Raw genomic sequence first — 14359 nt, forward strand, 5'->3', positions numbered from 1 at the left:
TTCAAAAAGACAACATCTTTGAGGCATGAACGTTTCAGAGTATAATGAAATCTGATACAGTGAACTCTCTATGAAACTTAGTGATAAGACATTAAAACTGCAGGAAGAACACAGCTATGCACATCAGATCTCAGTTCAGAAAGAATGTCTTTCTATGAACTACACTGCAAAGGCACAGAGTGTACATGTGTTCATCTTGAGACTGACAAGGATAAAACATCCCATTTTATTCGGTTTCTTTCTAAAGGTTTAGATTTCTCTGGAATTTTCCTTCCACATTCTGCCGATAGGTAGCGACAACAGTAAGTAGCAGTCAAAAGAAACAGATTGCAGACATCAGGAAGTTAGCTTGGACCTTGGTCAACATAACCTCATTCAAACATTAGTCGATTTGTGTCTGCATCATAAAGTTGTTCTTGATTGAAAATGTCAGTATACGAGCCTAATTTTTGTCATTTGCAGGTGTTACTGTTTTGTTTCAATATCAAGAAAACAGCGGCTGAGTCTCATCGAATGCTCTCAGTATGTATGGCAAGGACGCCATTAGTGAAAGAACATGTCTTAAAAGGTTTCAACGCTTCAAGGATGGTGATTTTAACATCTTAGACTGGCATAGTGGTGGAAGAGATGCAGAATTGGAGACATTGCTGAGTGAATACTCGCATCAAACTGAAGAAGAATTGGCACGATTAGTGGGAGTGACACAGCAAGCCATTTAAAACGTCTCAAGGCTATGGGCATGACTCAGAAAGAAGGAACTTGGGTCCCGTGTGAGCTGAAACCAAGAGACATTGAACGGCGTTTGTGTGTTTGTGAACAGTTATGTTTAGAGGCAAAAATGAAAGGGATTTCTGCATTGCATTGTGACTGGAGACGAAAAATGGGTTCATTACAATAACCCTAAACACAGAGCATTAACAGACAAAAGGCCACAATACAGCGAGAGACACGATAAAGTGATTTTGCAGCACGACAAAGCTTGACCCCACACTGCAAAAGAGGTCAAAATGTACTTGGAAACGTTAAAATGGGAAGTCCTACCTCACCCACCGTATTCTCCAGACATTGCTCCCTCTGACTATCACCTGTTTAGATCAATGGCGCATGGCTTGGCTGACCAACATTTCCGATCTTATGAAGAATCCACAAATTGGATCGATTCGTGGACCGCTTAAAAAGATGAACAATTTTTTTGACTGCCCAAAAGATGGGAGAAAGTAGTGACCAATGATGGAAAATACTTTGAATGATACACCTGTAACCAATTTGTTTCATTAAAGCGTCAAATGTTGGGGAAAAACGGTGGAAGCAAAGTTGTACACCTTGTACATAAGCAGGAAATGGAACAATATTTATTGTATTCCAATCACCACAGTGTTTTTGTTATTTGTACTATACAAGAAAGTAGCAAAAAGTTGCTGAGCTGCTTTGTTGGACATTCAATTTGTAGTCAACATTAACTCTTTCCACATGTTCGCACACTGTCTCTTTGAAATATAGGTAACTTACATTTAATTTTATTTATTGCAGATCCCAGTTCCAGCTAAAGCTGATTTATTATTATTTCAGAACATTTTAAACCTGTTGATGTGTATGTTAATATTTCTTTACAGTTCAACAATATATTTAAAACTAGCTGACCCGGCGAACTTCGTACCGCCTAACAGTCAATGAATGTCGTGTTACCTTTTAGCTGAACTAATTTAGGCTTTGATGAACGTAATACAATGATACAAAATAATATTAATATAGATAGAAATATAAAAGTATTTTATTTTGATGAATGATGATGAATACATACAGAATGAGAATAAAAATTAAAAAAATAATAATAATTAAGTATTTCAAACACATGTCAGAAAAAAATCATTGAAAACTATGTTGTGCAGGTTGGGATACACTCTGATTAATTCATTAATCGGATTTTCATTCAAGCACCTTGTGGTAAACGACATTCTTTGTTTTTTGGTCAGGCGCAAGAACAAATCATGCGGTTGGTTTGCCGACACGTGAGCATGCCACGTACAATTGACCATGAGAAAAACATGCATTTTCTAGATTGAGGCCACAAATAGTCAAGGATTGGCCCTGTGATTTGTTGATCGTCATGGCGAAGGCAAGACGAATCGGGAATTGAATTCGTTTAAACTCAACGGGCATATCTGTTGGGATCATCAGAATCCTTGGAATAAGAACTTCCTCATCTTTAAATTTTCCTTTAAGTATCGACGTGTGAATCACATTGCTCATCAGTTTTCTTATCACCAAACGCGTTCCATTGCACAGTTTTGGTTGGTTTAAATTTCTAAGCATGATGACTACTGAGCCAACCTTCAGTTGTAAATTGTGCGGTGGTAAACCAGGCACATCCAAGGAGTTCAAAAATTCAGTTGGATAATTAGTGGCTTCTTCTTCGTTTGTTACACAGTCAATAGATTTGAATGAATACAGAGTACCTACGATTTGATTTTGAATTACAAAATTGAGGTCATCTACATCTTTATTTTTAGCCGCCAAAATTGCTCACTCACTTAACCATTTAGTATTTTTGTGGTTAGCAATGATATCCGGAAATACTTTGTTGATAAGCTCGTCTTTTGATGAGACGAAATTGCAAAAATTTGGAGGAAATGAAATCAAACCACTCGATTCGTCAACAGGAACGCGGCCATTACCGATAGTCAGCAATTGCTTCGAGACTTCATCAGCAGATAGATCGTTCAACAATGCAACTCTCATATTTACAGACAGTTGAAGTTTGTTTACATATCGCCATAGATTTGATGCTTTGAGGCAAGCGTTTATTTCGTCGGCAGCAGTAGATCTTGGAATTACTGGTAGTGTTTGTCGGAAATCGCCAGATAATAAAATCATTGAACCACCAAAACATCTCGAGTCATTGCGCAGATCTTTTAATGTTCGGTCTAGTGCTTCCAATGCGCGTTTGTGCGCCATTGTGCATTCATCCCATATGATGATTTTTGATGCTACTAAAACTTTGGCCATTGCGGAGTGTTTCGAAATGTTACATGTCGGTTGTTAAGTAGTTTGAAAGTTTAACGGCAATTTTAACTCTGAGTGAGCCGTACGGCATCCGTCTAACAATGTGGCCGCTATTCCAGAAGAAGCAATTGCTACCGCAATTTCGGATCTCGCACGTACAGTGGCCAAAATCAATGACATGAGGAATATCTTCCCAGTTCCACCGGGGGCATCCAAAAAAAATAAGCCACCATTTCCATCATCAATTGCATTAATCAGTGTATCATAGACTTCCTTCTGCTTAGGATTCAACAGTGGTACATTCGTTTGAACTGATTGGATTAGTTTATGTGGATCATATTCACGTTCACGTTCCAATTCTCTATTAAATGCGTCATTCATTCCGCGATCTGGCTCTGGCATTCCTAACCTAACTAACAAACTGCCGCACATGAGGTAACACATATCTTCGATCAAGAGCAAAGCCTGGTTATGCATCTCCTCATTCACCTCCTCAAGATCGGGATTTCTTGAGCTGACACGAATTCGATATAAAATGTCTTCTGACATGTTATCTTTGTATTTGTTCCACAGGTCACGTGGGTTCGATGGGAAGCATGTCGAAATGATGACAGCAAATAATGTGTGTATCTGACTTGGAGATGCAGAAATAATTGCTTCAGCGATTGTCGTGTCCCAATGAGTATCGTTTTCAAGCAAATTCAGCTCTTGACATGCTGCACGAAATGTGGGGCACACAATATTCACTATATTCAAGTATTCGTCAATTTTTCATTATATTTAAGATGTATTCTGCTATTCAGGGCGGAGACAAATCCAACAAATCAAATCCCATGAAAATTTTTAATCGTCAATTTTTCATTATTTTTAAGATGTATTCTGCTATTCGGGGCAGAGACAAATCCAACAAATCAAAAACCATGAAAATTGGTCCAGCAGATCTCGAGTTATAAGTGTTGTAACAAACCCGACTTTGTTTTATATATATAGAAGAAGATTAACATCTGAATTCACACACAGTTTCTATTTGAGAGCTTTACTGATTTAATGGATTCACTGCCACTCCTCTTATCTTCTACATTATAAAATCAGGTTTAAGTTTTCTGTTTAATAATTCTGTTTGCTACATCCTCTTTGTTTCTGTTTAATGCTCGAGATTGTTCTCAACCCCTTCAGCAAGCTCCAATGGGTTCCACATGTAGCAAACATTCATTGTAATTTCCTTCAATTAGATTGGCTTGAAGTAACTTGTGTTCCTGACTCAAAAATGCATATGAATAAGACAGAGTTTGATATGAAATATTGCACTAGACATGCAGTTACACGTTAACTTTTACAATGGACTATGACAGCAATTGCTTTCTATATGTGCATATTATGTTATGTGCCTTGGGCTATTTATTTAGGGTGAAATGAAAACTACATCATAGATTTAAGAATGCTGAAAATTCAGTTCTAGTTTTCATCTTAACCCGTATGCTGCTGCAGGAGAGATTAAGGTCTGAAGCAAAATGTCCATGGATGCTGTGAAAGAGGTAATTAGCACATTTGCCACTCTCAAGACCATTTGAAATAGCTGACATTCAAATCTCAACAAGAGCATGTGTTGTGTATGGTAAAACGAAAGATGGGCCTACAATCAAGATACATTTGTGGGAACAAAGCTACAGCACTGAATCGCGCATTGCTTCATATTTCAAAAAACAAGAAACTGTTTCATAATGAAATAATTTGCTATAAATATTTCTACTGAACAAAAAGCTATTAATTCTTTCAAACAATTAAATAATTACAATGAAGGTGATAGAAATGTCAGATGGTGTGCAGCACTGACAATTCAGCACTGACAAGGGAACCTCCCCATCGCACCCCCCCTTTAGTTATAAGTTGGCACAGTGGATAGATCTTGAAAAACTGAACACAGATCAATCGAGAAAACAGGAAGAAGTTGTGTGGAACAATGAAAAAAATAAGCAAAATATACAAACTGAGTAGTCCATGCGCAAGATAGGCAACATCAAGGAGAGAGTGAGCTCAAGAGCGCCGTGGTCCTGTAGTTAGTGTGAGCAGCTACTGAACTAGAGGTCCTTGGTTCAAGTCTTCCCTCGAGTGAAAAATTTACTTTCTTTATTTTCGCAAAGTTATGATCTGTCCGTTCGTTCATTGACGTCTCTGTTCAGTGTAATAAGTTCAGTGTCTGTGTTTTGCGACCGCACCACAAAACCGTGTGATTAGTAGACGAAAGGACGTGCCTCTCCAATGGGAACCGAAAACATTTGATCGCAAGGTCATAGGTCAACCGATTCCTCCACAGGAAAACACGTCTGATATAAAAACTTCCTGGCAGAATAAAACTGTGTGCTGGACCGAGACTCGAACTCGGGACCTTTGCCTTTCGCGGGCAAGTGCTCTACTGACTGAGCTACCCCAGCACAACTCTCGCCCCGACCTCACAGCTTTAATTCCGCCAGTACCTCGTCTCCTACCTTCCAAACATCACAGAAGCTCTCCTGCGAACCTTGCAGAACTAGCACTCCTGGAAGAAAGGATATTGCGGAGATATGGCTTAGCCACAGCCTAGGGGATGTTTCTAGAATGAAATTTTCACTCTACTGCGGAGTGTGCGCTGATATGAAACTTCCTGGCAGATTAAAACTGTGTGCCAGACTGAGACTTGAACTCGGGACCTTTGCCTTTCGCGGGCAAGTGCTCTGATATATTTTATACGACACTGGTGATGGCATGTGCGTCACATGACAGGAATATGTTGTCGACCCACCTAACTTGTACACTTGGCGAATGGGTAAAAAGATTATTCTACCTTGCCCGATTTAGGTTTTCTTGTGGATGTGATAATCACTCCCAAAAAAGTGATCGCATCGGACGGACGAACGGACAGATGATAATAGTCTGAAAATAAAAAATTAAACTTTCACTAGAGGGAAGACTTGAACCAAGGACCTCCCATTCCACAGCTGCTCACGCTAAGCACGGGACCACGGCGCTCCTGTGCTCCAACCATCCTTGATGTTGCCTATTTTGCACATGGACTACTCAGATTGTATATTTTACTTATTTTTTTCATAGTCCCACACAACTTCTTCCTGTTTTCTCAATTGATCTGTGTTCAGTTTTTCAAGGCCTGTCCACTGTGCCAACTTATAACTAAATCTGAGGGGGGTGCGATGGGGAGGTTCCCTTGTGAGAAATCCTAATCACCATGCTGAAACACCACTGCAATAAATTTTGCACTCTGCACACACCATGAAAGTGTTAACAGGTATCTATTCCCTTTGAGTAGTAAAGATTGTGATGCTTCTGCACAGGTATGAAAGTTTGCCTATGCAAGTGCTACTGCAGTCCTGTGCCTGATTGTCCAGATGGCATAACAAACCATGCATTCTAATTATTATGAATTCCATTCCTTTCTCTTCCAAGTGCAGAATAGTAAGTTAGACAACACCATATTGAAACCTTGTTCTCATCCAGTGTGGGCTGTAACAATATTATGAAACGGAAAGTTGCCATTCACCATATAGCAGATATGCTGAGTCGCAGATTGGCACAACAAAAAGACTGTCACAAATAAAGCTTTCAGCCATTAAGGCCTTTGTCAACAATAGATGTGCACACACACACACACACACACACACACACACACACACACACACACACACACACAAAGTAATTGTGATTTATAAGCATAGAAGATGACAGTACAAAATGGATGGATTGTTACTCACCAAACAGAGAAGATATATAGTGGCAGGTAATTCTCTATTGTCATAATAGTAATATTATGATATATTTATAATGAAAGGAAGTATAAGAAAAACGACAGCTATGACCATTGTTTTTTTTGAAACTATTGCAATGAAATTTAACCCACTTTTCAATTATTATTTTAGGGCTGGCTAAAGGTAGCACATGGGTATTTTGAAGTAAAGAGCTGTTAAATGATTTTTCTATGAAGTAATGAAGCTTAGTTAGGAAGAGAGAAAATACATTCGAGTTTATCTTTGGCGGGTATAATTCTAAACATGGATCCAATAAGTCCCAGCTTGCTGAGTACCACAGACACAGTTTGCCAGTTTCCCAGTTTATATTAATGTTAAATTGAAATCAGGCATTTATTACAGTTTTTCCTTTTAATTATCATGAAAGAAAAGAACAAATGTGTGAACTGTGATTAAGTATGTCAATAGTTAGCCAGTAGGTAGTCTGTTTTACCAGGCAAGATTTGTTTCCTGTGTGAAGTTCAAAGAATGAAAGTATTGAATTCATAGTGATAATAATAATAATAATAAATAATAATAATAATAATAGTAATAATAATAAAAAGGGGGATGGAGAGAAAAATGAAAATTATGTTTTTAGTCTGTGAGAAGGTAAGGATGATGAGGGTTTAGCTGTGGGGCTTTCCAGTGTGGAAAGGTGCCATATTTTAATGAAATAATAATAATAATAATAATAATAATCTGCTGACTATATTTTGGGAGACAACAATAATGAACTATTGAGTCACTGATCTTTAGTTTTTTTATGATTGCTGCTTCCCATTTTTAATTTTATGTACATATTTATTTTATGTACATATTTTTACTGTCTGTCGTCGTACAGTGTTACACAATATGTGCTAATCTTTAAACATTTTTTATTTTCCCTGCAACTTTTTTTGTAAATTAATCGTATTACCCTTGTTATATGGAATTAACATTTACTCTTTTTTTCTCGTTAGACCCTGTAGCATCACACACATAAAACAATATTTAAGTTGTGTGTGTGTGTGTGTGTGTGTGTGTGTGTGTGTGTGTGTGTGGGGGGGGGGGGGGGGGGGGGGTTTGCACACACGTTAAATCCCTGATAGTTTGGCTGATACTTAAACCATACATTGTGATAAAATAGTGTGTGTTGCAGGTTTCTATCTACATGTGTGTGTGAGCGAATTATCAGACTACTATAGTAAAATTTCATCACTCCTGCATTTTGGCACACAACATCATCAATAGCAATTTCACTGCCAGCTGAAGTGCTGTTCTTTTAAACTATCTATTCAAATGTTCACCACTTTGTGAGCACAAAACATAGGTTATTTGCTAAATGTTACTTTTCAAACACATTTAATTTTGTAGACATTCAACAAAATTCCTGTTAACTATGCTTGGTACACTCAAACATACCAGCATTTTTGCACACAGGGATATAAATAACATTAGCTGATAAAAGTTAACCAAAGAGTCCTTCAAACACTGAAAGGTCATTCATAATGTAACAACACATGTTAAGGACAAATAATTTTCTTTTACTCCTTTGGAAGAAAGCACACTGTTTGTGACAGCTGCAAAATTCACGTTTTTAGCTTCTGTCATCCCTCACAGCAACAGATGCACACAGCAAGAGTACATATTATAATTTAATGTTGCTTCACTTAACACCAATTGTCATTTTACTAGTATTTCACATTTTAAAAATCACAGAAAATCTTTCTTCACATTCTGGAGGAAAGTAAATGCCCTGTAGCAGTGCTGTAGAAACAATGGATGAAATGAAGAGTATCATTACTATGTGAAATGACACTGCTGAAGATATGAAGACTCCATATGCGAGTTTCACACAGAGGAAACATCTGGATGGAGGGAAGGAGAAACTGTGTAGTTCCTACGCCATTTTGTTGACAACTGCCACATGTAGGGTTGCAAGCTGTGACGTCCACTTGTCCAGTGCATAGTACCTCGTAGCACAGAGTGACTGCTTGTCCAGCTCCAAAACCTGGTTTACCTGGTCTATGCGACCACGGATGGTGCTGTTGGCAAAATTAAAAGTCATTAGAACAAATAATATGGCAAATCTCTTCTAAAGTGAGAATAATGCATAAAATAATAAAACACACACACACACACACACACACACACACACACACACACGCGCGCACGCACGCACGCGCGCACGCACGCGCGCACGCACGCGCGCACGCACGCGCGCACGCACGTGCGCTCGCGAGAGAGAGAGAGAGAGAGAGAGAGAGAGAGAGAGAGAGAGAGAGAGGGGGGGGGGGGACGGGGGGGGGAGAGTGTGTCAGCAGACAACTTTTTCACCTAAACCAGATTCTGACTCCTCACAGATGTCTGTTACCTCTTTTCACCTATAGGAATAGCAACCCGGAAGTAGATTAATAGTGGCCAAAGGCTTGTGAAAAGAAAAAACAAATGTATTTTCACAATTTCATTATTCACTAAGAGTTATGTTTTTTTTTTTCCAGCACAGAAAAAGAGGTGTACGAATCGAACTCATCATTAACTCATATATCTAAAAACAAAGAAGCTGTAACTTACCAAACGAAAGCGTTGGTACGTTGATAGAGACAATATAAACAATAAAAAACACACAAACACACACATAATTTTCAAGCTTTCGCAACCCACGGTTGCTTCATCAGGAAAGGGTGAAGGAGAGGGAAAGACGAAAGAATGTGGGTTTTAAGGGGGAGGGTAAGGAGTCATTCCAATCCCGGGAGCGGAAAGACTTATCTTAGGGGGGGGGGGGGGGGGGGGAAGGACAGGTATACACTTGCACACACACACATATCCATCCGCACATATACACACACAAACATATTTTTCCTACGTGGAATGTTTCCCTCTATTATATTCATATGATATTTTTCCTACGTGGAATGTTTCCCTCTATTATATTCATATCATCATTAACTCATTAATGTCCTTGTTTCCAGGGAGAGTGGCATATTTTTCCTACGTGGAATGTTTCCCTCTATTATATTCATATCATCATTAACTCATTTATATGTCCTTGTTTCCAGGAAGAGTGGCATAAACTTCAAGCTAGCCATATACATAAAATTGCAATATTCAATACATATTACTACAAAATTTCGGGTCAGACTTACATATGAGTCATATCATTGAATTTCTTCCGTACAAAGCCTATTTTACTATTTTGGCATGAAAAAACCCTTGTTCCAACAAATTAATAAAGGGAACTCTGGATCTCTTGTCAATGAAATTACAAAATGTTTTTGATTGTTTCGTGAGCCGCTGGTCACTATTTGTCTAGGTGAACAGAGATTACAATCACCTTTATCATGCCAAAAATTAGGCATGTCATTCACAGAAGCTACTGTGCTGGTCCAATAGGGCAAGCAGTGATCTTAGGTGGGTAGATGGTGGTAACGTGAAAAAAAGCAAAGTGAAAGGGGGAAGAGCAGCATATGAGGAAATTGGAGAGGGTGACAATGGTGTGGCCTGTGGAGGTGCACGCAGGGGATGTAGCTGGTAGGTAAAGGGCAGGGGAATCTGCATCCGTAGGCAGAGGTCAGTTGCTTATCTCTACATTTGTAAGTAGCTGTTACGACTGCATAATTTCAGGGCTTACACCTTGGCGCTGATTGGTTACACAGGTAACAAAGTCAGCAAAGAATTTTATTACTTTGGCCGAGACATGAACAAGGTCCACATTCTTACTTTTTAGTGACTTAATGATTTCTGTGATTGTGTTTTCAGCTACATCTAGGAAGAACTCTGAATTTTGTGGTCAATGAATCAAATTTAATATCATCTGTCTCACTGCTGCTGTCATTAGGGAGATAAGTATCATTTGCCTTAGAGAGTCTGCTTAATGCCTAGCAATGCTGCAGAGTGTTCCTACCTTGTTCCAAGAATTTCAAATTTTTTTGTGCACAGTACATGGTTTTACCTTTTCAATGATGTGGTGAAAGATTTCGCAACAGTGTTTGTAGCACATTTTTAAGCCTTGATTAAAGCTAATTCTCTACATCAAATAAAGCTCCTATTGTAGGATGATCTTTATCACACATGCTGTCCCTCTTTTTTATACTGTCATTTTCCTTAAGCTATTATTTTAAAAAACCTGGATTCTTAATGCTGTAAAAATATTTTTTGGAAATAATTAAATTTCCCATCTACTTTGTGTACATGATAAACCACTTTCCATTCTTCAAACTGTAAATTCTCCCACAATGGTATAACTGAGATAACATTTATAATTCTGTGGAATTTTACTTTTCCATTTGTAGTTAATCCAGACTGACGGGGATGCATTATTGCTACCATCTGGACATCATGGTCACATAAACACTGTAGGGTACACATCTGTTTCATGAAAGACAGACAGATTTAGAGACAAATTATCAACCATCGTTGCACTGTCATCCTATTCTTATTGGGGATGTTGCTGTGACAAGGAAACACAGGCTAGGTAGCATTAACTCAAAGTGCCCTCAATCAGATCTATTGGAGATTAATTGAAACTTACACGTACAATAGTCTCCCTATTATTTTTTCACTTTAGTACACCCTCTCATTCACTAAAGAAGTTGAGAAGTTTTCCCATTGGGGAGGCCTGTGGACAGTCAGAAATGCTTTTTGCGTGTTTCAATGTTTATTATTGAACTGCTCAGTGAAGAGCTCACTGAGGACTGTGACCCAGGACTTTTTATTCTACTATGTCTGTATGTTGCCATTCCTCATTCATTATTTTAAGCTGGAAATAATATTATAATAAATTTTATCCATTCAGGTGTACCTGTTCAATTTCTGTGACTTCCAAATGATGTTCAATTATGCATGGTATATCTGTAAAAGCTTTTAGATTTTTCATTGTTACGTACTGATGTGCAAAGCTCATCTTTCTAACACAACAATCGTATCTTTTGATAGAGAAGTACAAATATTGTAATTGTTACCATTTGTACTGTCCAAACTACCTTTCCATTTCTCCACTGATTGTTGTAACAGCACCTACAGCTTCTTGACAGCTTTGTCTTTAACAAACATTTACGCTAAAAGGCCAAACGAAAATTTGGAAATTACAGGGAATGGCCAGAAAATGCCTAGCTACACAGAAATTTTCTGTAAATTAGCTTTGCAAGTAACTTCTCACCAAAAAATTCAGATGTAAACCATCTCATATGTGACGCAAGCATGTAAGAGGAGGAGGATCAATCACACGTGCATAATCGTCCCACCCTCTTGGGCAACACCTGAACCCCTGTGTTTACTTGTTCAAATGAAGACTTCACCCAGCACTTACTGTATCATTCTAAAAGTAATCTTGAAATTTGGATGAGGAGTGTTCCCAGTAAAGTGCCTGATGTTACGCTCAATTGCATATTTGAGGTTCCTGGCACCTACAGAAAATCATTACATGGCAATCTTTACGAAAATCTTTCTACGTAGATGAAATCTATAGGCATTTGCAAAAGGGGGGGGGGGGGGGCGGCATGAATCCAGGACACACACTTTTCATTCAATCTATAATTCTCCACATTTCTAGAAATACTTAACAGTGAATGGACCACATTGTGGTTTTGGTCTATCCTGGCATTATATTGCTGAGAGTGATTATAAATACTATGCTCTTCACAACTGCTACACAACTTATGAGGGTGGTTTGGCAAAATCTCTGAACAGCATAGAAAAAAAAGTGCTTACATCACTGAACCTTTTTTTATTTTTCAATGTAGTCTCCTTGTAGATTAATGCACTTGATCCCACCTCTAAAATGAGTTTCCTCCAGGTCTGCAAAATAGTTGTCAACTCTGGCTATCAATTTTTCATTTGAAGTGAATCTTCATCCACTAAGCAAAATTTTCAGTTTTGGGAAGAGATGGAAGTCTGATGCAGCCATTATTAGGTGAATAAGGCGAGTGTGGCAACAATTCATACATTAGTTCGTGTAATTTTGCCATGGCGACGGCACGCGTCAAGAGTCGCGGCACCCATCATTGAGATAATTTTTTCATTTCAGATACCCTTTCAGATGACATCTGGCAAGGGTGAGCAATTTCATGCACTTTCAATTGGCAATCCTCCATGACCATTTTGTGCACTTTTGTAACAATTTCTGCAATAGTGACACATCTTGGCAGACCACTGCACGGATCATCATCTAAGCTCTCCCAATCAAGTTTAAATTCATTTGTCCACTTGGCAACAGCTGAATATGAAGGAGCAGAGTCCCCCAGTGTATTCTGGAAATCAGCATGAATGTCCTTTGCTTTCATACCATTCTTTACAAAGCACTTAATCACTGCTCGAATCTCTATTTTTTCCATCTTCGCAAATCACTACTTGGGAACAACAGAATGACATCACCGTCACTGTGCTCTTCCAAGAGCACTGACATGGCACATATTTACAGGCAACCGTCCAATGAACATCACAAACAACTCATTGCATTAGGGCTGACCTCTTGTGGTGATTCCGAGAACTTTTCAAACCACCCTCGTAGGACTATTTGTTTGTCATGCCGCTGGTGGAAAAATTTTGCTATTTCCGCAAGATGAGTGGGAGCTTTGGTGCAATTCTACAATGAAGACAGGTGTGGTGGACCTTTGCCGAACAAAGTCAAATTGGGTTCCTAACTTTTCTCTGTCATTTACTCATACACATCGTTACTGAGTTGCATTAAATGCTCTGTCCTACACCCTGGAGCCTAGATTCCATCTCCAGTTTTCTGGACCTTCCTTCCCTTCTCATCAACAGAATGTTTTTCCACAAAATTTCCATCAAGAACTTTCTCCTCTGAATGCAAAAACATTTCGTTGACTTCGACCTACAGAGGGAGGAATGACCACTATAATAAAAAAAAAGAAAAATCAGAGCTTGCACAGAAAGATTTAAGTGTTCATTTTTCCAACAAGAATGAAACTGTAGAGAAATAGTCTGAAGGTGGTTCAATGATCCCTCTGCCAAGCACTTGAGTGTGAATAGTAGATTAGTCATGTAGATGTAGAATATGAGCATGGCATCACCTTCGACTCTACACAACATAATCAGCTCAATAATACCTCTTTCATTCACACACAGATTAGACTTAGGTTGCTGCTTGCTGGGACTACAATGAGCTTCATGAACACAGAGACTGTACTAGACAATGAAGACAAGACCATTTCCTACAGTAAGACTGTTTTCCTACACTTCAGCTATGGACCCAAAGGTCTCAAATGGAAACACAACATTTCCTGTACTAGAAATGGAAACAGAATGGCATGAAATTCAACCAAACTTAGAAGATATGTTATCTAGAGGAACTGACATCTTCAAGAGTGCAGCAACACAACTCAACATGCAGAGATAGAATTATAGAGTTCTGAAACACTCTGGCAGCTCAACAACTTGTCAGACTGATGGCATGGGATGTGTTCCACCAACAAAAAAATGTTTGTGAAAATTTGGTATTTCATCTTTTCAAAATGTTTCCTCATTTGTAAACAAGACTGAAGATACAAACAAAGGATTTGGCAGCTCTTGCAAGAAGTCACAGGAAAATGATCTTCCCTGTTCAATTATTGGTAGGCAAGGGCCCTGTACAAGCGTGA

At 38.6% G+C, this 14359-nt stretch overlaps 1 protein-coding gene across 1 annotated transcript in view; it reads right to left on the minus strand.

Moving 5' to 3' along the window:
- Positions 1 to 8106: 8106 nt before the first annotated feature.
- The window catches only part of LOC126483655 (COP9 signalosome complex subunit 2), a 96772-nt gene continuing 90519 nt past the window's right edge, over positions 8107 to 14359 (minus strand). The window contains exon 9 of the mRNA XM_050106717.1: positions 8107 to 8806. Coding sequence (XP_049962674.1) covers positions 8662 to 8806 — 145 coding nt within the window. The 3' untranslated portion in view covers positions 8107 to 8661. The remainder of the gene's footprint in view (positions 8807 to 14359) is intronic.

Source organism: Schistocerca serialis, chromosome 6 (assembly GCF_023864345.2).
Source record: "Schistocerca serialis cubense isolate TAMUIC-IGC-003099 chromosome 6, iqSchSeri2.2, whole genome shotgun sequence".
NCBI lineage: Eukaryota > Metazoa > Arthropoda > Insecta > Orthoptera > Acrididae > Schistocerca > Schistocerca serialis.